We start from the raw sequence: 24,751 nt of genomic DNA on the forward strand, positions 1-24,751 counted from the left end.
GACCTCATTTTGATTTTTAATAAACAGTCACATTCTAATGAGGTCTTCATAAAACTGACTAAATATGTTTAGAAATCATTAGCTTAAATTATCAGTACAAAAGTCTCCTTAGGGAGCCCTGCAGATTTTGTGATAAGACTTCTGGCAGATGTATTAGTGCAACAGCTCAAGCTAGTTCTGAATTTCCACACAAGCAGTGTAAATGTGAGTGACTGGGTAACAGGCTATTAGATAAAGAGCTCAATGTCCCTCAGGCAGGTTCATTAAAGAGAGAAAACAATCAAAACACATTTCGGTGCCATTTAAATACCAGGTGCACAACGGTCTGCAGGTGCCAGAAACACTGACAAGGGTGCCTCACTGGAACACACAAGAGCTTAAAGGGATGTGCAGTTCTGACAAGTGTGCCTCAGATAATGACAGATATTGGCAGATGTACCCGGACCCTGCTGGAGGGTAATGGGGGACTGAGTCATTTGCAGCAGGTGCCTGTATTAGGGACAGCCTCATGGTGATTCCTCCAGCAGCAATTAAAACAGTCCTGATGCATAATGCTCCAGGGCAAGAAGCAAGTTTCTAACACTGATTTAATGACTATCCAGCCAGTACTGGAAAACAAATACAAATATGCCCCCTCAATGATTAATTCATGAAGGCTGTACACCGTGTGGCAAGCATGTTAAATTTTAAAAATTCCTGTTTCCTGAAAATGCAAAAGAATTTTCAGGCCTTGGCTTACCATGGGTCAATATGGTTAAAAAGTAAAAATAAGAAACCCCTATAAATCTTATAGCAGTGATAGCAATAGCAAGTTTGGGAAGGTTATAAAGGTTTGCCCTACAGGAATGCTACCAAAAGTCCATTAAAATCATTGCTACTCAAGGTGGCACAGAGCTTGTGTTAGGGGTTGCAGGACAGATGGTGTGTTTGCAATTTCCCTCCTTGTTGCTGACGATTCCAGCTCTGGGAGTGGCACAAAAACACCAATGGAGGAGTGAGTGCATTGCTCTGTGGCTCATACAATTTTATTTCCATTAAAAGCTGATTTCAATTTCTGCTCTCTGATTTCACCTATGCTGGCCTCCAGAGAAAGTGAGAACAAAGTAATTTCTACCACTGCCAGAAACAACAAAGCTGCAGATCTGTATCCTACTAAGACTCTTGCACCCTGAAGAAATCTGCATGGTGGCACAAAGCATTCCTTGCTGCTGTGGGAATGTGCACCTAAATGCTTGAGCAGAGGCTGCCAGCACTGGCACCAAGACTGGTGTCTCCCTTGCTGACATCTGACAGTTCACTCTAATTGGCACTTCCAAACACTGACTTTGGGAAAACAGCATGTGGTTTCATGCAGAATGCTGTTTTTGCTCTCAGGCTTGGTTATTCATACCCAGAAAACATCCCTTTTTAAGTTGTTCTCTTGGGCACTTATGAATGTGTATAAAGCTTTAACAAAGAGGTTTTCTGGAGAGCTTCCTATTCTTACAAATCCATCTGTTTTGAATTGATACGTGACCATCCAGCTATTTCTACCTTTTCCTCACTCAAGGGACTGCATTTTTAAAGCAGCCTCCATGATCCCTCTTTGTCTCTGCAATTAGTCGTACATGTGCTCCTGCAGCAGGTGTTAATTGCAGTCACAATCCCCATCTTTTTACATCTAAAAATAATACTGGCACCTGATCTGTAAGCAGGCTTGAGCACACAGATACCTAACTGTTAGGATTTATATTATCAGTTCACAAAGGACATATGGAAGAATAAACTGAGATTGTAAAACTGGACTTGCTCAAAAGGACTTCAACTCATTCCACATAAACAGTGCTCTCTCCTAATGCAAATGCCACAGGGCAGAGGCGGTATCAGACACTCCACCAGTGTGAAATTAAAAACATCTCTTAAAACCATGCTGCTCAAACCAAGATGTGTGCACTTGACTTCTTATTTCAACACTTTGATTTACAATAATTGCCGTAGTTCCCATAAAAGCAGTGGGATTTCGTTTCATATCAAATGAAAGCTATATGCCAAATTCCTAAGCAAATTTTCTTGAAAAAAAATCCCAGATGAGAACTAAGACAGCAGTGCACAGACAAAGCAGTAAATGAAAAGACTCACTTACTGACATTTGTGTGAAACACAGAAAAAGGTTCCATTCAGTACTTGTTGAAAACAAAATTAGCCATAAAGACTAGAGTAGGAGGCTTACTTTAGAAGTTACCAAGCAAAGAAAGAGAGTTACACAATATCAGTCATGTAACTCAACCTTTCCTTTACTACCCAGCTCCCGAACATGACCTCCTGACCAATAAAGTGCACAAATGTGTAAAACTAATTTTTTCTGTTTTAGTCCAGAAGGCTTTCAGGAAGTAAAACCCAAACAAGCCAGACCAATTTAGACAAATATACCAAGAAACAGCTTCATACTTTAACTACTCAGACATCTGTTCCGGAATGATGCCTCCTTAGCCTTCCTTAAAAAAAATAAAGAGATGATTCCATACTTTATTCTGCAACAAATATACTGACTTTCTTAAGAGAATTGGTATATCTGAGATATGTATAAACATATGACAGCTCCCCTCTTTGTCAGTCTTTGCAGACTCTGCTGTACAGAATGCAGCTTTATCAGTTACTTTTTCGTTGTGCTAATAGTAACAAAGCCAAGCATCCAAGGCATGTTTAAAAATAATTGATAATGAACCTCTCAGCACAGGCAGTCATACATATTTTATGCGCTATACTTAGTATGTAAGAACCTTGTTGGTCTGCTATTTAATTTTGAAAAGCAAACACCTTAGACATCTTTCATCTTTTTAAGTACAAAAACCACTTACCCTTCCCACTTCTACGAGATTAGTAACCATGATTATGCTTGCTGTGTTTTCATGCCATACCATCCTCCAGAAGTCATATATTGTCTCCTGCATTGGTCCTGAAACAATAAATCAAATGAAAGGTTACTATCTGAAAGTCTCATGATTGGAAGCTTGTCTCTGGGGAACTTTGTGAAACCGTGACTGTACACATATATTCGTATCACTATCATCATATTTTTCATTTAGGGTCGGTCAATTTCTTTTCTGTCATCCCACCTATCTGCATTTAAGTATTTTTCTCCTGAAAAAGTTTTCTGAAAGGAAGTTCTCCAGCACTTAGGTATTTATCTCCATAATACCCAGAAGTGGAATTATAAAAAATGGATAACATCACTCTTTCTTTTAGCAATTGGATGATAACCTAGGGAAGGTGTATTTGGAATGAAATGAGCCTCAATGGAGTATGTGGCCTTTCCTGGTTTCTAATATTTTTCTTAGTGTACACTATTCATCAAATTAGCCCAGCTCCTAAATTGTAGTTCCTGAAGTGAGGCAGAAGTTATAGTTTTTTTGCTGCAGTGTATCACTTTGGAAAACAGTGGGGAATGCGGCAAAGAAACCTGATGTGCCATGGCAGCAGATCCTCTGCAGTGCTTTCCCTGTGTGCTTCTGTTCATGAACATACAGGGCTTCCTTCAGCATCATGCTGAAGCTGGGTACCAGCTCACAGGAAATGCTGCAGAAATGCAAAATGTTGAGAAAAAAACCACATCTCTTTGTGTGCACCTGGTCCTGTCTGTTTGTAGCCTACACATCTTACCCACAGGGCATGGTGTGCCACTCCAATTTTAAACCAGTGCTTTAAAATCACTGAGCCAGTAAGAGTAAACAATATAAACTATAAGCTTAACATCCATACTGAATCCATTACTGAGTTGTCACATTGCAGTAAACAATTAGAGGCTTCTTTAGAGGAATGACTTTAAATCTAATTGGAGAACAAATGGATAATGTATTGCCCTAATGTTCCTTTAGTAAAAGAAGCCAACACTCTTAAAGCATTACCAAACCAGATATTGACAGATTTGGGCAGTTTGGCATCCATGTTGTGTATTTTGATCTCCCTTTGAAAATAAAATATTCACTCTGAGATCCAGCATTTAGTGGAAAATGTAGTAATATATTATTATTATATTGTCACAGCAGAGGGCTTGGACCAGATGGTATTTAAAGATCCCTTCCATCCCAAACCATTCTGTGACTTTGTGACGCTCTGATATTATAGGCAAACCAAAACCAACTCACTAGGCAAATAACATCACAGTTATGATGTAACTTAATCTGAAATTTAAGAAAGAGTAATAGACTAAAACTCTTGAATTTTTAAAAAAACTGTCTTTATTTACAGCAATTCCAAATTATAATTTTTCCACCCATAATTTGCACAGATCATTTAAAGAAGCTATGTATTCTCCCCCTTATTTTATCCATCTTTAAAAATTATGCATATATTATGAGTTTCATAGGTCTCCTTATAATTTTCGTTTCCCTATAGGTTTCCTTGAATTGCTTTCATTGTTCATGGAACAGGAGAAAAAGCCATTTAAAACAACAGGAAATGATGACTGTTAGAACACAAGAAATGTCAGAAGGTCTTAAGAGTAGAATTAACAGCAGAAACTCATGCTACAGTTTCTGAAATTACTAAATTCAAGTTGATATTATAGGTGCAAAACTGAACACCTTTCTTTTCTTCTTTAAATTAACAGCACAGAACAGGTGATACTTTTGTGAGATTTTATTCTGAGTTTCAACAATACTTTAATTGCTCTGCATCATATGGAAATTTACAGCAAGCATTTTATTTCTACCTAAGTGTCCTGGATATGTGATACAGTCATGGTCCAAGTGCAATTTTGAATGTCACAGTAATATAATAAGAATATATTCTAGTGAAAGTTTAGCTTGTTTGTGTTTTAATATTCTAGGATTCAATGTAGCTTTCTTTTGCAATAAAGTCAGGACAGCACTGGAAAGGTTTTGTGCCAGCCTGTCCTACTGATTATAAGAAATCAGAGTATTCCACTCACTCTAGGAAAATACTGTCTCTGTATAGCTCCTTCCTTCCTCTCAAATCTGAAACAAATATTCAACTCAATTACTGCTGCTATTATCTTTCAAGGAGCACAGCTAAAAGTGGGATTAGGGAAAGGTGGTTTTCCACAGAGCAGTGTCCTGGAAAAAGCCTGCAAGTCCATGACACATTATTAACATCACACTTGATCAAGGACAAAAAAACCCCCAACATTATTCCTTCAAGAATCCTGGTTTAATGGACAAAATCTAGATGGCTCCCCTGCATTCTGTCTTCACAGGACTGTGTGATGTTTCAATAAATTTAATCTGAGCATATTTTTGGTAATGCTGCAGGAAAGATACATGGTCTACACATCTACATAGGTCTTGTCCCCTTGCAAGAAGCCAGAATCTTTGGGAAACTGTGGGGTGATGTAGCAAGTTTCTTTATATATTAATTCAGTTTTCTTTCCCACAGATTCACTTGAGATACAAGACAGTTGGGCCCTACATTGTTACAGTCATTTCTTTTTGACAGCTCTGGGATAACCTGCAGCAATTTAATCCTGATTCCTTTTTTTCCCTACAGGCTGCAAAATTTGTGCTATGATTTAAAGATTCCTACATTTCATTCAAATCCAGAAATCACAAATTACAACTGGGAAGAGATTCTAAACACTAATTTATTCCTGTAGATTTTGAACTTGTCATTCTCCATAAAGAAAAGAAGACAATAAATTACAAGGAAAAGAAATCTTTAGGAAAAGTAAAAGTAAAAAAAAAGTTTTTTGCAGGCCAGAGAAAGAGTTGAGCTATAATAAATTTTTCAACCTTGTGCTTCTAAGTGTACTTCTAGAAGAAATGTCCTATTCTGCAGGGCAAAGTATGCTCTTGTTGATCTTACTATCCAAATAAGACAAACATAACTAAAAAGTGCTTGACAGGATTTCCTGCTCTCCCTTCATATTCTCAGATGTTTTCTTGCTTTTTGAGTCCAATTCTTACATGTAGCCTCCAAACTTCTTTTGCATTCAAGACACCAAAAAAACCCACCCCAAAACCTACCTTAAAGTCTCAGTTAGTAATTCTTCTATATCCCATTTTTATTTTCTTCTTGACATTTTAAAAATATTTTCTGACATATTAATAAATTATTACTTGTCTCCAGCAAGAATTGAAAAGCATTAGAGGCTAGTTAGGGTTGTGGGATTTATTATCCTGAAGAACTAAACAATTTGATTCCAGAGACTTGTGGTAGGAGGAGAAAGAGGCAATAATTGTTCTAAGCATCATCTTAACAGATGTGTGCACAATAGGCAGAAAGGTTATTCTCAGCAGTTGCCCCCTTGCAGGAGGAGAAGGTCTGAAGAGAAGGTACTGTGCTACTCGACAGAAAGCCTGCAGCACACCCCATTAGCTCCACAATACAGTACTTGGTATCAAAGATCTCTGCTGTGAAAAAAAAGAGATCACCAACATACTGCAACCAGAAGATGAAAAGCAAAGGAAAATAAGAAAAAGAAATCAACCCTCCAAACCCCTAGCTAATTAAAGGCATTATTGAAAAAACTCAACAAAAACGATTGGTTGTGTATATTACAACCACTGGTTCTATTACCAGCAGTAGTTAGTTGCTGCTCTGGGAACAAAAACATATTAGGAAATGGAACATCACACAGCTTTCATGAATGGTTTAGACTCTTTAAAGCTTCTTTTGTAACCAGTTTTCTAGTTCCTCTATTTCTGCTTCCTATTGTGAAACCCACTTCTGAAAACAGGTATTGCTACTGGGGTATGAGATCAATTTGAATATGATGAACTAGCCCAGAATATAGGAAAAAGTGTTCAGGTGTAGGGAATAAAGCAAGCACACGAAGAAAACAAGTAAAGCCTGACTCCTGAAGCCTACATAGCACTTACTCACACAGGACTTTTAAATCTGTGGGTAATTTTTCAATTTCTAGAAAAGCAAGCAGCTTAGACAAGGAACAAATAGCTTCTAAAATATTTTTCTAGCACAGAATGTCAAATCCACAAGCTAACATTTGTTCCACCTGAGACCAAGTTCAGTGATAGATATTAAAGTTAGAAATGTGCAGAAAATGAACAGATACCCTTAAGCTCCAAAGCCTCCCCATGGCAGCGCATGGGAGCCATAAATATGTGCTAATAGAGGCAGGGGACTGACAAGATGCAAGACTTATACCTGCAGCAGTTAAATTCCATCTTGAAAAGAGAGCAGAAATACCCCTTACAGTGAGCAGCCACAACCACACTGCATGAGGAGGTGGTTATAAAATGGTCCCTTTACCTACTGGTTACTGTGGTTTGTGGTAGCAATGATAACTGCCTCCACTTTTTTCTGAAGCAAAACCTGCTGCTTGCTGCTGTGACTGCCTACAGCTGGACTACTGAAAGACACAGCTAATATACCTACTTTGAGGGAGTTGCATTTTAGCCCTCAGTCTTTTACTATGTATGTTCCCTTCAAAATGAACTTGAGACACAGTGAGTGTTTTCCTATTAAGAGATATGCTGCACAGCAACAACGAAAACAAGAAAAGCCCAAAAGCAATGATTCCCTTTGCAACTACAGTGTCAGAAACTCCCAAGCCCATTATGTAGCAGAAATTGTCTAAAATACACTCAAAAGCATAAAACCAGAGGGGAATAAACTATTGGGAGAGCAGACTACAAGGCAGTAGATTAAAATTTTCAAGAACTCTTGTTTTCCTAACAAAACCTTTGGGACAGATGTCGCTGTTAGTAGGATAATTTATTTCACAGGAGGAAAAAAATTTAAAATTTGCACTGCCAGTCCAGAGATCTGATAATCCACAAGAATATGTTTGCTCTTTTAACCAAGCTACAATTTGGAGGTGAATACACCTTCAGAAAAAGGTATGTAATAAACTGCAGCTAATTGTTACTTTACACTATAAATGTCACTGACTGTAGGCAAGGGAACATCTCCCGTAAACAGAATAGATTTTTTTCCTACTCAATAAGGCAATTTGCCCAAGATTTTGCCAAAAGGAGTTTGCAGGTGCATCATTTGTGACCAAGTTTTCATGATTGTTCAGTTCTATTAGTCTCCCAATTACCTCCTGGGATGCTCATCACTGGTCAGCAGCTCTGCAAATCTGGACACCTCCTTAGGTGACCAGGTGTAGGCTAAAGAGTCTTAAGACTGAATCCTACTTTTTCAGAAAGTATCCTGTCTTCGTCTTTCTATCTAAAATAGTCAGCTTACTATAGAGAAAAGGCACAGATCCCAGTTGTGCTGACTTAGCCAACCTGCAAGATAAACTGCTGGTTCAGTATTTTTTATAATTCCATGACCACACAGCAGTACAGCTGTTGTTGAATCATCTTCACCTTCCCAAATGAGCTGGTTTCTGGAATGGAAAGTAATTTGAAGATCTGCTCAATTGCTGATAATCTGATTTGTCAGGGGCAGTCTTCACCATGTGCTTGTTGAATACTTATGGTATAGCATGCAGTGAACTTTCACTCATGCTTCCAGGAGCTCTTAAGGATTTAAAGCCTCTGTGAAGTCCAGAACAAAACTCTGATAAAACTTCAAAAACTCAGGCAAAGATTATGCATCTTTTCTCTCTCAAAATAGGTACAGACATTTGTTTTCTATTTTAACATATACACTTAACTTTAAAGGTTTACACAAGAGCATTTTCATAGGCACGGTATGTGCATTCCTATTATATGAACAATTTTGATATCTGAGATAAAGCTGAAGTCAAGATATCACTACACCATATGGGCCTACTGCTCACCACTAGCTATCAAAATGCATACAGATCACTTTTGTGTTTCTAGGTCTCAAGGAAATAATGATGAAAGAGAATCAGGTCACTTAACCTGTAAGTCTTCTAAATGCTTTAATGAAGTCCTCTGAAGTCTGTTCCAGAAACTAAAAGAGCATTGAGGGTAAAAGGTACCCCAGTGCCATCCACCTGTTCACTTTTCCTGAAGTCTCCTCCAGGCCTGTCACTGTAAGAATTACCACACTAAAAAGCAACAGACATTTGTGCTGGCAAAACCTGGGCACTAATACTTCAGTATTATTTATTAATTGCTAGTTTCTAGTTGTCATACACATTTTATGCACTAAATAATTTCAATGAAATAAATAAAACCCCTGTAATGAGCAGAAAAAACCCATGTTTTTGCTTTTTTCCCCTTTATTTAATTTGAATTCATATTTAATTCTGATGTTGAGCGTGATGACATTTGAAAAGCACTTTCTAACTTTAGCCTTACAAGTATTAATTATTACATAATATTCAACAGGGCTATATTGTAATTATACAGCTGTGCTGGATTTTCTGATAAAATCTTCCTTACAAATGTCTCTTGCCTTGGAAAACATATAAATAAACAAAGTTGTGGATGGCTTAACATTGAGGCTGGTTCCCTATAGGTATGTCAGACTAGCAAGGATGCCTGAGGCTATGGCTACTCTCATGGAAAAATCTTCTGCCCCAGTCTTAGACCTTATTTTAACAATTCTTCCATTGTACTAGATTCAGAGATTGCACAGAGAGAAGCCAACTGCTTGCAGAGGCAGTAATGGCCTCATACTCAGCTGAGAAAAGATACCCATTTGTAAGTGAAAAATTCTAGCTAGAACTTAATTCACAAGCAAATAGAATTGTTTGTTTTCTCCTAACACTAGTTTGAACCCAGGCTTCAGAACACACCATGCATACCAGATACATCTGAGTTGCAGCCAGTCTGCCAATTCTTCTTGTGACCTTTTGCAACAATACCACCTTATAATGCTTACCCCCAAAACACCAGTATGCAGCAACACTGCTCAACAGTAAGTCATCTCAGATATACTCAAATGGGTTAATCAGGACTGAGCTAAAAATTTAAAATGTGCTTTTCATTATTTCCTTATTTAGATGGACTGTCAATAAGAAGCAGATCTGACTGAATCCTGTTAGCTTGACATTTCTGGAAAATGCTGCTTATATAGTAAGCTGAAATGCTTTATTGGGACAAATCCTGCCTAGTGCAGCTACTGGCAATGTAGAGGCTTTCTACTGTATCCTTTCCTCTGGAAAAACACAGCTTTCTCTCATTACCAGCCAAAGGACAGCACAGTGAATAGTAATTGGCTGATTTTCAAGCACAAACTGAATCCTACCTGCTTTGAGCTAGCCAGTCAGCCAGCCCTGCTGCCTGCACACTGCTATATGTGAAAATTGGCTTTCAGAAAATGAAATGTTCAAAGTGCTTTCAAGTCCCATTAGCTTTCAACAAGGCTTAGATTACTAAGTGACTGTGGACCATGTGGAAATTTTATGTATAGCTCCCATGAGACTGACCAGTGCTTTGGCTGGCTTTCTATACCACCTACTCCTATATTTAAGGAGTCAGCACTAGACCTCTTACAGGAAGAAGAATAGGAGAAGATTGACCTGTAAATTCTCCATCTCTTTTGAAAAATAAAAAGAAAACAAAAACATTGTTATTTACAATGTACAGTAGTGGGGAGCCAGAGTGCCACTCTTTTATGAAATAATGCAAGTGTTTCACAAATAGCTAAAATAAAAAAAACACTCCATTCTGAATTCCCAGTTTAATATAGAAATACTTAAAAATATTATCCTTTGAGCAATGATAAAACTGATTACTCCAGAGGTTTCTTCCTTTAAAATTGCTCATTTCATAAAACTAGATAATTAGTTTGAAAATGCATATTTTCTAAATGTATGTATATTCACATACACATCAGCTGTTGACTAGAGCTGGATCATTTCTCCTGTTGGCATTTCCTCTGCTCCTATTCTCCAATGATTCTGTGGCTAGTCAGATGGAGGAATGTGGAATTTATTCTCTGGAATATCATATGGCTTTTTTTTTATTTATCAGTAGCAACAGATCTAACTGGTCTGGAACAGTGCCCATCTCAATGCATTATTTTGTCTGCATTATGGTACTATCTAGAAATCCCAGTCTGGGACTGGAGCTCCAGAAGTGCCTTACATACAAAAATGCCCATGAATACACAAAGGTGTTCATGCCCTTCCCCGTCATAAGAAGCCAAACACACCTTGAAAGACAAGAGAAGTAAGGTAGGCTTTGAAAGACCTGAACAGTCTTGGTACATTACACAGCAACCACAACATGCCAGCTTCTACCATTCCTGAATCATCTTATCTGCTCCTGCTCCATGTTAGTATTACCACCATTTTCAGAAACAAGGCATTGCTGGACTTATTTTAAAGGCTGTGACCACACTTTATTTGTGTACTCTTGACAGGTGCCTATTTAAGACATTTTTATACCACTACAGCTAATGCTGCCAGCTAAGTTTCCATCTAATAAAGTGTTACACACTTATTGATTGACATTTCTCCACAGTTAGATTTCCAATACTAGTTCAGCTTGTTCTATTTGAACAGGATAAAATGAAAATGTCATATGGTTTTCCAAAGAATAAATAGCACATTTCCACAACACCTTTTGACTACTCACAGAAGTACTGCAGCAGTAACAGAGGAACTGGCAGCAACAGAAATTGTCCAGATTTAAACAGTCAGCCTGAGATGAGACAAAGCTGAATGCAATAAAAGCAGTGTACATAGTACTACTGTCCATGCATGCACCCTTATGTCACTCAAGGGTGCTGCTTTTTCTGATCTTACCTGCAGGAAACTAAAAATACAAACAACTGCATCAAAACAGTGTAGTTGTAGTTGAATGTTGTTCATCCAGTCTAACTGAAGAATTCTTTCTTTCATATGATTTGCTTGCCCCACAGCAGAGATGTTAAATGGTCTGTTCCTCTCATTAACATTTTCTCAGCCTGTGTAAATCCAGCATCTTCCAAATTTTGAATTACATGTAGCACTCCTGGGGGGTTAGGAATTCCCTAGTGAGGGCTATGTGGGATACCTGAGTAAAGCCAGAGCCTTGAATCTTTACCTTGCAGCTTTTAAGACAGCACTGCTAGACAGTGGCTTGCAGAGAGTGTGCTTCAGGTTTTTTTTTCTATGAAACAGGAAAGCTTTGAATAATGTAATTGTACCTAGAGGCCTTGATGTATTTTCCAACAGAGTGTACTGGCTACAGAGAAGTAAGTCTCACTCATACATGGACCTTCTTTCACTCTATGTACTACAGATATTTTAATTGCCTAATTATAGTCAAGCACGTGAGAAGAATGATTGGTGACTCATCTGGGAACCTGAGATACAGATGGGACAGCAGGGGGAGGCATTAGTTCTCTGTCTGAGGTCACAGCTCTGGCTGAAGGGTTACTCCAGGAGGCTTGAGACCATGGTTCAAACCCGAGCTGTCTTTGTGAGAGCAGTCCAACAGAAAGTTTCAGTTGCTGAATCAGTGTTTTCCACCAAAAAAGCTGTTTATGTTTCTAATTTGTGCATTCTTCTTAATAAGCATGATTTGCATCATGGAAATATGAATACCTATTAATCACTCATTCTAAATAGCTCATCTGAGCTTGGAAAGACTAACACATACAGATTTTTTTTTTTTTTTGTAAAAAACATGCTGCATCTAGCATTTCCAAAACAAAAATCTTAAGTAATTGACTTGTTGGACTGGGCTCTTCATATCAACTTGTAATGCAGAATCAATTTTAATGATGGATGAGAAGTTTAAGATCATTTTATCCCCTTCAGTAGAAGGTTCCTTAGGGAATGGACAAAAGAACCTAATTAGTCTTTTGCATTTCTACTTTCTATTTCCATGTTGAGTCAATCATAAGCATCAGATTGTAATAAAATCATCACTATTCTCTAGCTCAAAAATATGAGTTCATTTTGGCTACTTGTTTCTTTTATTTTTCCCCAAGGACCTTATTGTGAAGGAATGTTGCTCATGCCTGTGAGTAAGATATTCAGATCCAGTATTTTTTAATCTTGTACTGGGAGTTTAAGTGCATTAACAGGAACACTTTACCTAGATGAACAAACAAGATAATTTAGTCTACATTAAAGCATAAGTAAAAATGCTTGGAAAAAACTTCTGTCACAGTTTATTGTCCTGATAAGTATCTCATGGGTGAGACGTATCACTCACAATGTATTTTTATATTTAAGGGTAGAGAACATTGGTACTTTTATTTCTTCCTCACAGAAATAGTCGCTATCTAACAACTATTAGTCAGATCAAGATATGTACAAAAGCCATTAAAAACAGATGTTATTTGATATTTTTAAATGGTATTTTTCTTTTCACTGTCAAGATAAGTATGATTAAAAATCAAATCTATGTAACCAAAAACTCAGCACTATTATTTGTTGTTATTTTTGGGGACCACCTGGTTATTTTTACCACTTTGAGTAGGAAAGGGCAATGTTAATGTTTTAATTCTGTTTTTTCATTATATTTTATGGGAGACTGCAGTATTTAATGTACACTGTGAACAAGGACTATCATTCTAACATGTCAAATGTATTTGTACTCAGTATAGACACAATACATGAACGTGCTTGCAACAGAATGAGATTTAGAAACAGCAGAGGGAATCTCCAGTCTACATCTGAATACGCAACTGCATGGAAGAATACAGATGGACAGGGAAAGAAATTAATCTAATCTAATCTAAGCCTGTATCTTTTTTTGTTTTCAAAGGCAGTGCTTCAAAATCACCTGGGCTGTTACGTGCATAGGTGGCTACATCAACACAGAGATTTCAGTTGCCACCAAAGGATATAAAAGAGAGAAAAAATGACAGATTTCAAAGATTTGGATATGGTTACAAGACAAAAAACCAAATAAAAACAAAACCAATCAACCAAAAACCACACAAACATGAAAAAAACCCAACTTCCCAAAAAAACTCAAACCATCCAAAACCACCAAAAAAACCCCACCCCAGTTTATTTGCTTCTTGATACATTTGTTTCTGAAATACATTTTGTTTTGTAAATTCAATACACTACTTTTTTTTTAATCTAGGAGATGAGAAGACCAAAAGCCTTCTTCCTCCAGACTGCTGAAGACCATCTGGTGAATAAACTTCACAGAAAAAAAGATACCCTGACTATGTGATTTTTCTGACAAACTGCATTTCTTGGCCTTTTTTCTGCTTTAGCACTAGGCTTCACTGATTAACAGGTGTGTTAACAGGACTCTGTCTAGCACCTCTGGCTGCTAGGTACTCCCCCCACAAAGCCCAATTTATGACTGATTTTTTGTCAAAGATGGAAAACTTCTCATGACACATCAGCTTTTCATAATTTGCCTTCCTCTGAAATACAGACATGCAGGTGAATTTGTACAGCTGATGCTGTATACACCTTCCTTGAACAAAAAATGGATTCTAGTGCATAATATAGGCAATTAGTAGTCAGAGCAACATGAATAGATGGTCACCTTTATAATGTTCTTTTCTGAAAGTGTTTGGTTCACAAGGACAGTATGCTTAGCTCTTGAGTTTCAGAAAGATGACAATTTCCCTGTTTGCAGAATATATTTTAAGTTACATATTTTTGAAGAAGAAAAATATACTACTTTTCACCAAATCTTCTATTTTCGACATCACAACCAAGAAACATTTTTCTTTTGCCTTATTTGCCCCTAATTATTTACTGAAGACTCTCATTTCTCTTACTTTATTCTGATATGCAAAGATCTGTTGTAACTTTTCTAGGCTGATTTTCACAACACAGAATCCAGACCAAGATCTTGTCTTTGAGACAGAGATCTATATATGCTCTGAAGTCCTTTATGTCTGATTTAGTGCAGCTCAGTCTGTGCGAGGAAGAGGATAGGAACAATTGCTTTTTCTTCCTCTGTGGCTTTGACCGTGGACTACAGAAAAATCATAATTTTCTCAAACTTGTTTCACAAGCCACATTGACAAGCAACTGAAAGAACAGCCTGCATGGGATTTCAGAATTTATATTGGCAAATAAATACGAAAGAATTATTTATATAATATCTAGACCTTGTTTATATTTTCAGAGAACTTCAAAAGCTGTATGAAAGATGGACATGTATTACACGCAAAATGTAGACACACGTGAAAAATACAAGTGCCTTCACGTAGCAATGAACCTATCAGCAGTTTTCTAACACTGCTCCTATTTCACTTGATCTGTACACAAAGATCCAGGGAAATGAAACACTGCAAGAAAGCTTATGTCAACTTTGTATCAGAAAACCATGCTAGCTCTGCATTTACAGCCTTCCACCTGAATGGGGTGTCTCATTCCCTGCACAAACAAAATTACCCCACAGCTGTTATGACAAAGACACAAAAATGCAGAAATGATGAAAATGGTGAAAGACAGATGCTCTGACAGCTATCACTAAATCTTCATATTACAAATGAAGAGGCAGAGAGAAACTGATATTCTCATGAACGACAAAGTAGTAACTTGTAAAAAGCATTGATGATTACTAGTTTTTAGTACACTACACACTGTTTCTTTTTGTCTTCAACACCAGTAAATATACAAATTTCTAACAGATACTCGAACATAATAGTAACCATGAGTCTTTGGTGGGTAATGGTAGCAAGTGAGCTAAGGTGAATTTACCATATGGCTTCACAATATCACCTGTAGATGTCACTTTCCCATATAAAGGGTCTAATACCTCTGTATGTGTTTAGGTGGGGGCAAAAAGTAACTTTTTCATTTGTCACCACTATTGCAAAACAGGTGAACTTGGTTCTATAAAGCCTCTCACCTTGCTAAAGGGGGGGCTGAGAATGGGCTCATATCTCTGACTGAAGACAGATGGCTTCAACCACCTTTCTAATGTTTTGAAGATTAAGAAGTAAAGAACAGCAGCAAAACCAGTTGAATCTTCAAGATTAATACAGGTACATATAATTCAATCATTTAGTATATACATCAGCAAAACAGCCTGGCTGTTTGCAGTCCCACATACTGCAAAAAAATGACAGCATCTATGAAACTGAAAAATTGTGGACAACTATTTTGCCTTGCTGTTATTTAATTCTCCCTGAAGTAATTTCACATGTTATTATTCATCTGAAGGCTAAAAAAGTCGAAGAAAAAGTTTATTTGTAAAGAGAAGTGTGGAGCTTCCACGCTGCTGTAGTTGTGACAACTATTTGCGACATAAAAACAAAAAACATGCCAAGGAAGTTAAGAGTATTGTTATTTAATGCACTATTTCTGCTTCAGATGCCTAAAAGGGAAGTTTCAGTTTGAAAGAAAATGTGGTTTTGTTTCTGAAAACCCTTATTAAAATGTTCACACAGCACACAGAGTTGTGTGTGGAAGAAAGACAAGTATTTTGCAGAAAAGAGAAGGAATATGAAAGGGGTTATTAGAGAGGCAACGTTATGCTGTTGGTAGTGAAGACTGTAAACATTTTCCTTGTAAATATTTATTTTCAAAAGTTTCTAACTTATACCTAAAACGTCCTCCTGACTGAAACTTGGCTTGATGTCTGTCTCCGTAATAAGCAATACAGAAAGCAATTTTGCATCTGCTTTACAACTGGATACAGAGGAAAAAAAAGAGGCTGAAAGGCTACACTGTGTCATTGTATCTAAAATTGTTTTATTTTCAAGAGTAACTTTTTACAGTCATTAAAATATGCTCTGAAGTATTTCCACAAAACATCTCAGATCCAGCTGCTCTGCATGTTGCAGAAAGCAGAGACAATCTGAACTGTGGGGAGCATTCAAAAGTCTGAGATGCACAAAAGAACATACTTTATATATAAAGACATGCAGCCTGCATGTGAGATATCTGGTGTTTCACACGACTGACCTGCTTGAAAACCTGCCCTGGTGGAAATGGCCATGAGTGATGCTGTAGAACTGTGCTAACATTCATTTGTCACTCATCATTTACAGCTGCTGGTGCTGTGGAGGAGGAAGCATCCAAAACCCTTGACAGAGACTCACTAAAAGAAGCTACAACATAGCTCAGTAAACTATGTGAGCTTCAGGAGACACAGAACAAATAAGTACAAAGCCAATTATTTTTTCCTGCTCAGTAATGAAGGTGAGACATGCTAGATCAGAAGTCATGCAATAGTCAGAATATCCAGCACTGTGTATAAGAATAAGCACTGTACAGATATTCAACCTAATGCTCTCACTGAAGGACCAGGTTAAAATTCATTGATTACCTAACTTCTGTAAAAAAATATCTCTTAGCTGCCAGTAAATTGAGCAGATCATACAAGAGCTCAATATTCTCCTATATAAAGAAGAATTATATCTATGGGAACAAGGGATATATAAAGCAAAATAATGAGTTTTAAATTGCACCAGCCTGCTGGCTCTGCATGACCCAATATGCTGGCTTTTGACGAGGGATTCTTTTTAATCATGGTGACTCAGGTGCAGAGCCCATCTGTTGATGCCAATTACATCAGATCACCAAAAGTCTTTATTAGCTGTAAATTCAGTCTACCACTCACATTATACTTATCACATAAAGGAAAATTGATATTAATTTAGTAATTGAAATTGCATACTCTGAATGCATTATTCTTAAAAGCTGAAGTAAAATAATTTTGGATATTTAGTTGAGAAAGCCTCCATTAAGAAATTCTTTTAAAAAACATTTCCATCCCTAATTCAAGGTAGCAGCAGGATGCTGTGAATGCCAAGGTGCAAAGCTACCAGTCTGCACGTCAGACTCTGGTTAGTATGGAAGACAGTAACACTTCAATAAACAGGTGATTAGGCAACTCCCAGCTCTGTTAAAAGCAGATTGGTAGTCTATTACAAACTGATTAAATTTGCCACTTCTTCACTTCAAACAATTATATTTGCTCATTAACACTTGATATGTTGAATGCAGCTTAAGAACATAGGAAAATTAAATATCAATCATTCTAACTCCTCAGAGATTTAAAACTGACTCACATAATGATATTTTCCTTCAAAGAACAATGGGCATGTGCACCTGTGAAAGCTGCTGTGGAGGAGAAAAGGGAAGATGAGAAAAGTTATTTAAAGATTGATGAAAAGTAGATATCAAGGGAATTAAGCATGCAGCTTAACTCTTGGGCTGCACTGATGTGCTCTTACATACCTGATGAAAGTGTGTTGTAAAACAGAGCATGAACATCGCTGGCCGCAGTGCAAGCTGTGGCACATGACATGCTTGTTACTAAGGCTGACCTAGAATAGAATCGTAAAGTATCCTGGGACCTAAAAGGATCATCAAATCCAACTCCTGGCCCTGCCAACATCAGCCCAAGAATCCCACCATGTGTGTGAGAATGTTGCCCAAATGCTCTTTGAACTCTGGAAAACTTGGTGCTGTGACCATTCCCTGGAACATACGGAGGCATAGACTGACATGTGAAACAAATGTGTTTCTTTCATAGTTAATGTTGAGTCCTAAAGAAATTCTGGAGATTACTCCCAGTTACTTTATCACTTTTGCAAAACACAGAGACTGCATCTTACTGGAAGTGTGCTTTGTCAGGAACCTGGGATACTGGAGGCTAACACTAACTAGTCTTTAAACAACTGCATCTATCAGGATGTGGCAGAGAACCATGAAAAGCAGAAGAGAATTTTTAACCCTATTGTGATGATGGGAAAGCTGAAATAGAGGAGGGAAAATAAACTTTCTCATGATTCTTCATCAGGTCACAGACAGAACCAGACAGAACACATAAACTTATGAGAGCAGTGTTCTTCATTCCTACGAACTAGAGGTACAAACCCGCTTTCCAACCGACCTTAAAAAGTAAAATGTTAAAGATGTAAACCACAAAAACATCACAGCCAGAAAATTTTGAGCTTGCTGTAAATTGCATGCTTATTTTTAAATTAATTTTACATTCTTCAGAGAATCTGCTTCTTACTCATTACACCATGGGAGGAAGGGGTTAGGCATTCCCATGTGCACTTAGCTGCACCTACACAGAAGACACTGATGTTACCCACCCCCAAAATTGACAGCTGCAACAGTCATATATCCTTTGCATCTTGGAAGAACATTAGTTTCTACTCCTCTTATTCTCTTTCTTGACTAGGTACTTCTTGACACCATATGAGGAAAAAACATGGCAAAGAAACTGTTGGGACTTGCTGGTGGATCTGGTAAACAGACCTTCTGCACATTATTCACATATAATTACATACTTGGTTTTAAGACCTGAAAGTACAAAACTTCAAGCTTGGTATTTGCTATTCAAGTATTATGATGATTGTGATAGAAATGATGATAAATGATAATAAACATTGTAATAAAACAGTATTTAAACTTTAGGTGGGGACCTATGAGAAAAATATCTGGGAGATCTTCTGGTTAACTTCCTGATGAAAACTTATTGCAAACTACAAGTTAAAGGCCAACTGTTTATCTTTTTAGTTTAGGTTTCAATTAAAAGTGAAGAACAGTAACATCATTAGGTAAATGTTAAATGGAACAAACCATTTCTTCTTTGAAGAGGAGGGTGTAAAAGTCCAAAATGAATAAATCAAATGCTGCATTTTTGTTTCTGTCTTCCTATCTGGCTGAAACCATGACAGTGGCTTGTCTGTAGAGACTATGGGCTAAGGAACATGGTGGGTGGGCAGCAGAAGGGGAAGACGAAGCACATTTACATGGCTCATATTGTAAGATCACTACTTCTGGAAGTATAAAACTCTGGTCTAGAAGTGTAATGTTGATTCTAGTGAAATGGTTCTGGAAATAACATCTGTGCCCTGCCCCACTGTCATCTGACGTGAAGCAGCACCACATTTGAGACTGTGGAGAGCTGAGGTACAGCAAGATATAGATATGAAACCTCCCACTGGTTTAAGTGGGGACTGGAGGCAGCAGACTCTGGGAAACTTAAGAAACAACTTCAATCACAGCAAGATGCCTTATTTGACATGGTCAACATTTTATTTGCTTTGATAAAAAACCATTTACAAAGTATGTGAGCTCTAAATCCAACACATGTTAAGATTATTCGGAGCATATTATACTCAGTACTCCAGCTGGGTCCCTTAAAAGGTTGAAATAACATCTGTGGGTGGACCTCAGCTTTCTCAAATTCACAAGCACATGCAGGAAGCTCTGTCACAGACTACCTATTACAAAAAAGATTCCCTCCAATCAGTGGAGGAGCAATCAAATTTTCACACACGCTATCGAAGCATAGGCAGGAGATTGGCATATTGTTCAATATTATGACTAAGTAGTCACAGAAGACTCATTTTTCCCATTTGTTCCAGCTCTGAACTTGACCAAAAAAATAAACAAGGACTGCATCAGAATGCAAAAATTATGTCTTGAAGACAAGTACAAACTGAAAATTAATTTGTGTGTTGATAAAAGAATAGGCTCTTTTTCTCAAGCAAGCATTTAAATGACGGCCTGTAAAACTGTCTCTGTAGAACCCTGTGATGAATCTTCCTGCCAGTGTTTGGATGTCTTTTGCTCCTCTACCAAAAGCTGCTAACTCAAGAGTTTTGTATTTTAAGGACCTGGAGCCTAGTTATCATTGAACAGTTAAGAGAACATACATTTTCCTGACACTGTTGTCTCTCTGAAGAGGTACAAAACATTTCTACCATGACTCATTTCTTTTTTCATGAGTAACAAAATGCTGAGTAACTTCTTTGAAAAAGGATGCATTTAGCTTTTTTACTCAAAACCTGTTTTAACACAAAGGTAAAGTACTGCTCACTTGAAATACCTGAAAATTTGGTAATAATTCAGTTTCCTTGCTTCTACCTAAGTGATTGAGCCGACTCTACCCTGGATATTGACTATGGCAAGAATTCACGTTAGACAGAATAAACTACAATCCAAGTACCAAAACCTCTTAGCCTCACGTAACTGGAAGGAAAGGGTGAAAAACTTACCTTGTGTAGCAATGTAGTGATTTGGTCTATGATACCCCTAGAAAAATTGAAAGGAAAGAAAAAATCAGCAATTTGCACCTTGGCTATGTTCCTATGAGTGAAACTTCATTTAGGATAGTATTCAGTCAATGTCACAACAATACAAATATTAGATGCAAAAGATCTTTTCAGTTGGGGAAGGGCAAGTGAGAAGGGAAACAAAAGCAAATGTGTTTTCTACAAAATACTTAAGTTGCAGCCTTGTCTATTAGGGGCCAGAAGTAATATGTTTTTTTGGTCCCCTGTTGGCTCTGCTGAGAATGAACAGCTTGAAATCCTCTCCAGCCCTTGCAGTTAACGGCATCAGGTGCTCACAGTGTCTGAGATATTCCTTCACCTATGGCTGTTGACTGCAAAGCCTATCCCTTTTTAAACAGTAAAAAAATGTCAGATTTGCATTCAGCGTGGGGAAGGCAGGAGGGCATGGTGTTCACTCTGACCATGGTGGTTTGTTTATGTTTTATTTCTCAACAGTATAAAGGACTATAAGTTCTTTAATTAAATCGTTTGGTATGAACATACTTTTCCAAGAAGAACATAATACAACTCTGATGACAAGAGCAACTTAATCACAAGTTGGCCAAGCAATAAAGACCAATACTCTATGCATTCTTTGCAACATGGAAAATGTTGCCAAAATTTAATTATAGCATTTTTATAGTATTTGAATTTCTGATGTGATGGGAGTGTCACCAAATGTTTAGATCATGCACCAGTATGCTGATCAATCCAGTTGTGGGTGTGTTAATATTTGAATAATAGTTATGATGCATTGTTAGTTATCAGCAGGAAGAACTTAAGGTTGTAGTACATATGCCATTGCAATTTCTTTGTGAAAGAGCAAAGGGAAACACAGTCATACAAAGTGGGAAAGAATCGAAACAACTGAAGATACTTAACATATTACAGAAAGAATAACATGAGTTACAGAATGGGGTTTTTTCCTGCAATGTGTTACTTAATCCTCAGTGCCTGGGATCAAACACTTCCATATCCCAGTGAAAAAAAGCATGGGAAGAAATGCATCAGAACCATTGTGTCTATGATGGTGCCATTCATCATTAACGTGTTATACTGACAGCACGACAACTGCAGTAATAACTGCATGCAAGAGCAAAATTAAAGCTGCTTCTGTACTAGAAAAACCAGTGTTTCTAGCAGAAACCTGACTAGCAAATTATAAACAAACATGCTGTGTTTTGTGGCAGTGTAGTCTTTGGAGGATGCCTGCAGTCCTCCAAGCTTTGCAATGAAGCCATCTGCTGAGGCTAGAAAGGGTCACATTCTCTCCATCCTTTTGTACTCCATAAACAACAACAAAAAAGTTTCTATGCAGATATCTCTCAGCATTTTATATGAAACTGTATAATCCAAATCTTTATTTCTCATATCTCATAACATTTTAGAGTAAGATCCAAATCTGACACAAGAACATACTACCAGCCTAAAATGAGAACAATCCTGAATGGTGGAGAAAATGTGAAAGTGAATTCAGATCTAAGTCCCCAGTGTGAACTCTCTCCTTCCTTTCATGACAGATTACTCCCTTCAGAGATTAGTGTGGTGCCCAACTAAATATATTTCCATATGTGCCTTCACTACTTGGTGACTGTGCTATTCTTTCAAACAGCAAGGGACTGAGCAGAAATCTGAGCTTAGTCTAATGATTCTTGAATGTGCTTATAAACATCAGTAACAAGAGATATCTTCAGAAAGTTCCCTCAGACTTCATATTGTTACAACTGAAGTACCTACTTTTCTTGTATAGTTCTAGTTCCTCCACATTCTGAGAAAAAAATACCTTTTACATTCCTATTTCATACTAGTAATTAAATCTGAACTGCAAAATCTGACACCATTTTTCAAAGGAAAAAAAAACCTGCTGAACAAGAAATCTTTAGCAGGCACAATTTCCTATGAAGCAGCAATTGTTTTACTTAGCCTAACATCCAGCATTCCATGTAAACAGTAAAATTACTAACTTTGCTATCCATAGACTTGTGGCTTTAGATAAAAAATATTGGCTTTTTAATGATTTTCAATTCTACTTTTGAGCTCAGTCTTTCAACCAGAAACACCTTGTCTCCTAAAGAATTTATTTTAATGTAAAACATTAAGTTAACATGATGCAGAATGAACAAAGAAGCCACTTTCAATAATTAAACAGCCTACATATTTAATGAAATGTCTTGCTTGCATTAGAAATACTGGTTAACAGCTGCAGAATATACTTTGAAGGCGACTTAAAAGTGCAGAGATGACAAGAGACTGCAAATCTCTGCATTAGGCATTACGGAGTTTTGTCACATTAATATGCAAACAGCTTTCTTTTAAATGTGGAATGATGCCAAGCTGTTGACAGAAAGTGAAAATAACATTTTGCTAGCCCATATAAGCACCAGCAGACAAAGTAGCCATACAGTGTTCCTGGCAAGGTTTCAGTCCAGTGGCAGTTGGAGAAAATGACTCATTTCATTCACTGATTGACAAACCTTTGAGGCTTTTCTCTTCCTTTAGTGCACACCTAGCTTCCAAAGGTAGCACCCCCCAGTGCTAAACAATGTTAGCAGCTGTTATTAGCTGTGGTATCTATTACAAATTGTGAATAATGTGAGAATAATAAGAGTTCCCTCTTTGACTGAAGACAACATTAGGCTTGTTGCCTACATCAGGATACGCACATCGATATAATTCCCATTGATGTAATCAGAACTTGTTTCTCCTTCAATAGGCTGCAATCTCACTCGAGAATGATCATCTGAAAAGGGAACAATGGACAGGAAAAAGAAGTAATTAAAGACATATCCAGTAACACAGGCCTAATCAAAATATTCCTTTATAGTCAAACTAAAACCTTAGAAATTGCAAGTTCCTGCTTATTTTGTTGAACATGAAAACTGTATCTACGTTTAATTCTCATTTCAGTCATTCACAGGCTTTCCAAATCCCCTCTGGTTTTCAGTATGAGTTTCTTAAATCTTATAATGTGAAACCCATTACAATTATCACCTTTGCCTTGACCCCCTGCTTTTGTCAACAAAATAACATTAAGTTGTCAAAGTTTTATTCATTTGGAAATGCTTCTGCCAGTACTGAGGAGGAGCTGAAGTCATTCAAGACATAATGCCACCTCAGAGTTTTTGAACTCGTTATCTTTTCAGTAAGAGAGAAAGCAAAAAACAGTAATGGCAAAACCCAAGCAGTAAGACAATGGCTTTGTCACTGAATTTTGCTCCACTGCGGTCATCTGTAGCTATCCAGGACTGTGAAAACACTTCCAACTTCATTTTCTAAATTCCAATCCGAAACATCGTAGCATGAATTCATCTTATAACAGCTGCCTCTTCTTCTCTATGATATAGGAATTGCTAGAGGCTAATTTCCACTCTGCACAAGAGTATCTGTAGGCTGGCAGGGCTCCTTCTTCTCGGAGACTTTGTAAGCTCCTCTTAAAACACAATTTGAGGGTAGGATCTCAAGGATGCAGAGATGGTAAGCAGCCACTCTATTGCTGCCTTGTTTATGAGGTACTCTTGCTAATTAGATTACCTGTGTATTATTATTTTGCTGCCTGCCTGCTGAGCTAATACTACTTGCAGCTGATGTTAGACCTTCACGAGGGTTGTTATTTTGCTGTAAATGTAAATAATCATTAAAACACCCAAACCTGCCACCCGTGTTCTGAACAGCTAGTTCTGAAGCTTTAAAATTCCTAAAAGGCAGCAAATAAATGAAATAACCCAAGTGGCTTAAAAACCCAACTTCATTATAAGTAGCATAATTTCGGCCCACATTATGGTGAAGGAAGACCAGGGCAAGTGCTTCTTAAAATAGCGTAGTTTTAGAATTGCAAGTCAAGAGAGAAACTGGTCAAGGTGAATTCTTCACCCCTTCCTCTTATGCTCCAAGTCTTAGGAAATAGATATCTCAGAGCCTCATTTATTTCCCTGGGATTCCCTTGGGAGAGAGAAAGGGCGCGCTACAACCCCAAACATAGTAAATCAGA

General features: G+C 37.5%; 1 protein-coding gene across 5 annotated transcripts in view; it reads right to left on the minus strand.

Moving 5' to 3' along the window:
- The window catches only part of PTPRM (protein tyrosine phosphatase receptor type M), a 441,653-nt gene that overhangs the window by 31,898 nt on the left and 385,004 nt on the right, over nt 1-24,751 (minus strand). For all 5 annotated transcript variants that reach the window (XM_054515015.1, XM_054515010.1, XM_036405775.2 and 2 more), the window contains 3 exons: nt 23,427-23,503; nt 20,707-20,743; nt 2,838-2,935 (listed from right to left, as the gene is read on the minus strand). In XM_054515015.1, the coding sequence (XP_054370990.1) occupies nt 2,838-2,935; nt 20,707-20,743; nt 23,427-23,503 (212 nt within the window). The remainder of the gene's footprint in view (nt 1-2,837; nt 2,936-20,706; nt 20,744-23,426; nt 23,504-24,751) is intronic.

This window comes from Molothrus ater, chromosome 1 (assembly GCF_012460135.2).
Source record: "Molothrus ater isolate BHLD 08-10-18 breed brown headed cowbird chromosome 1, BPBGC_Mater_1.1, whole genome shotgun sequence".
NCBI lineage: Eukaryota > Metazoa > Chordata > Aves > Passeriformes > Icteridae > Molothrus > Molothrus ater.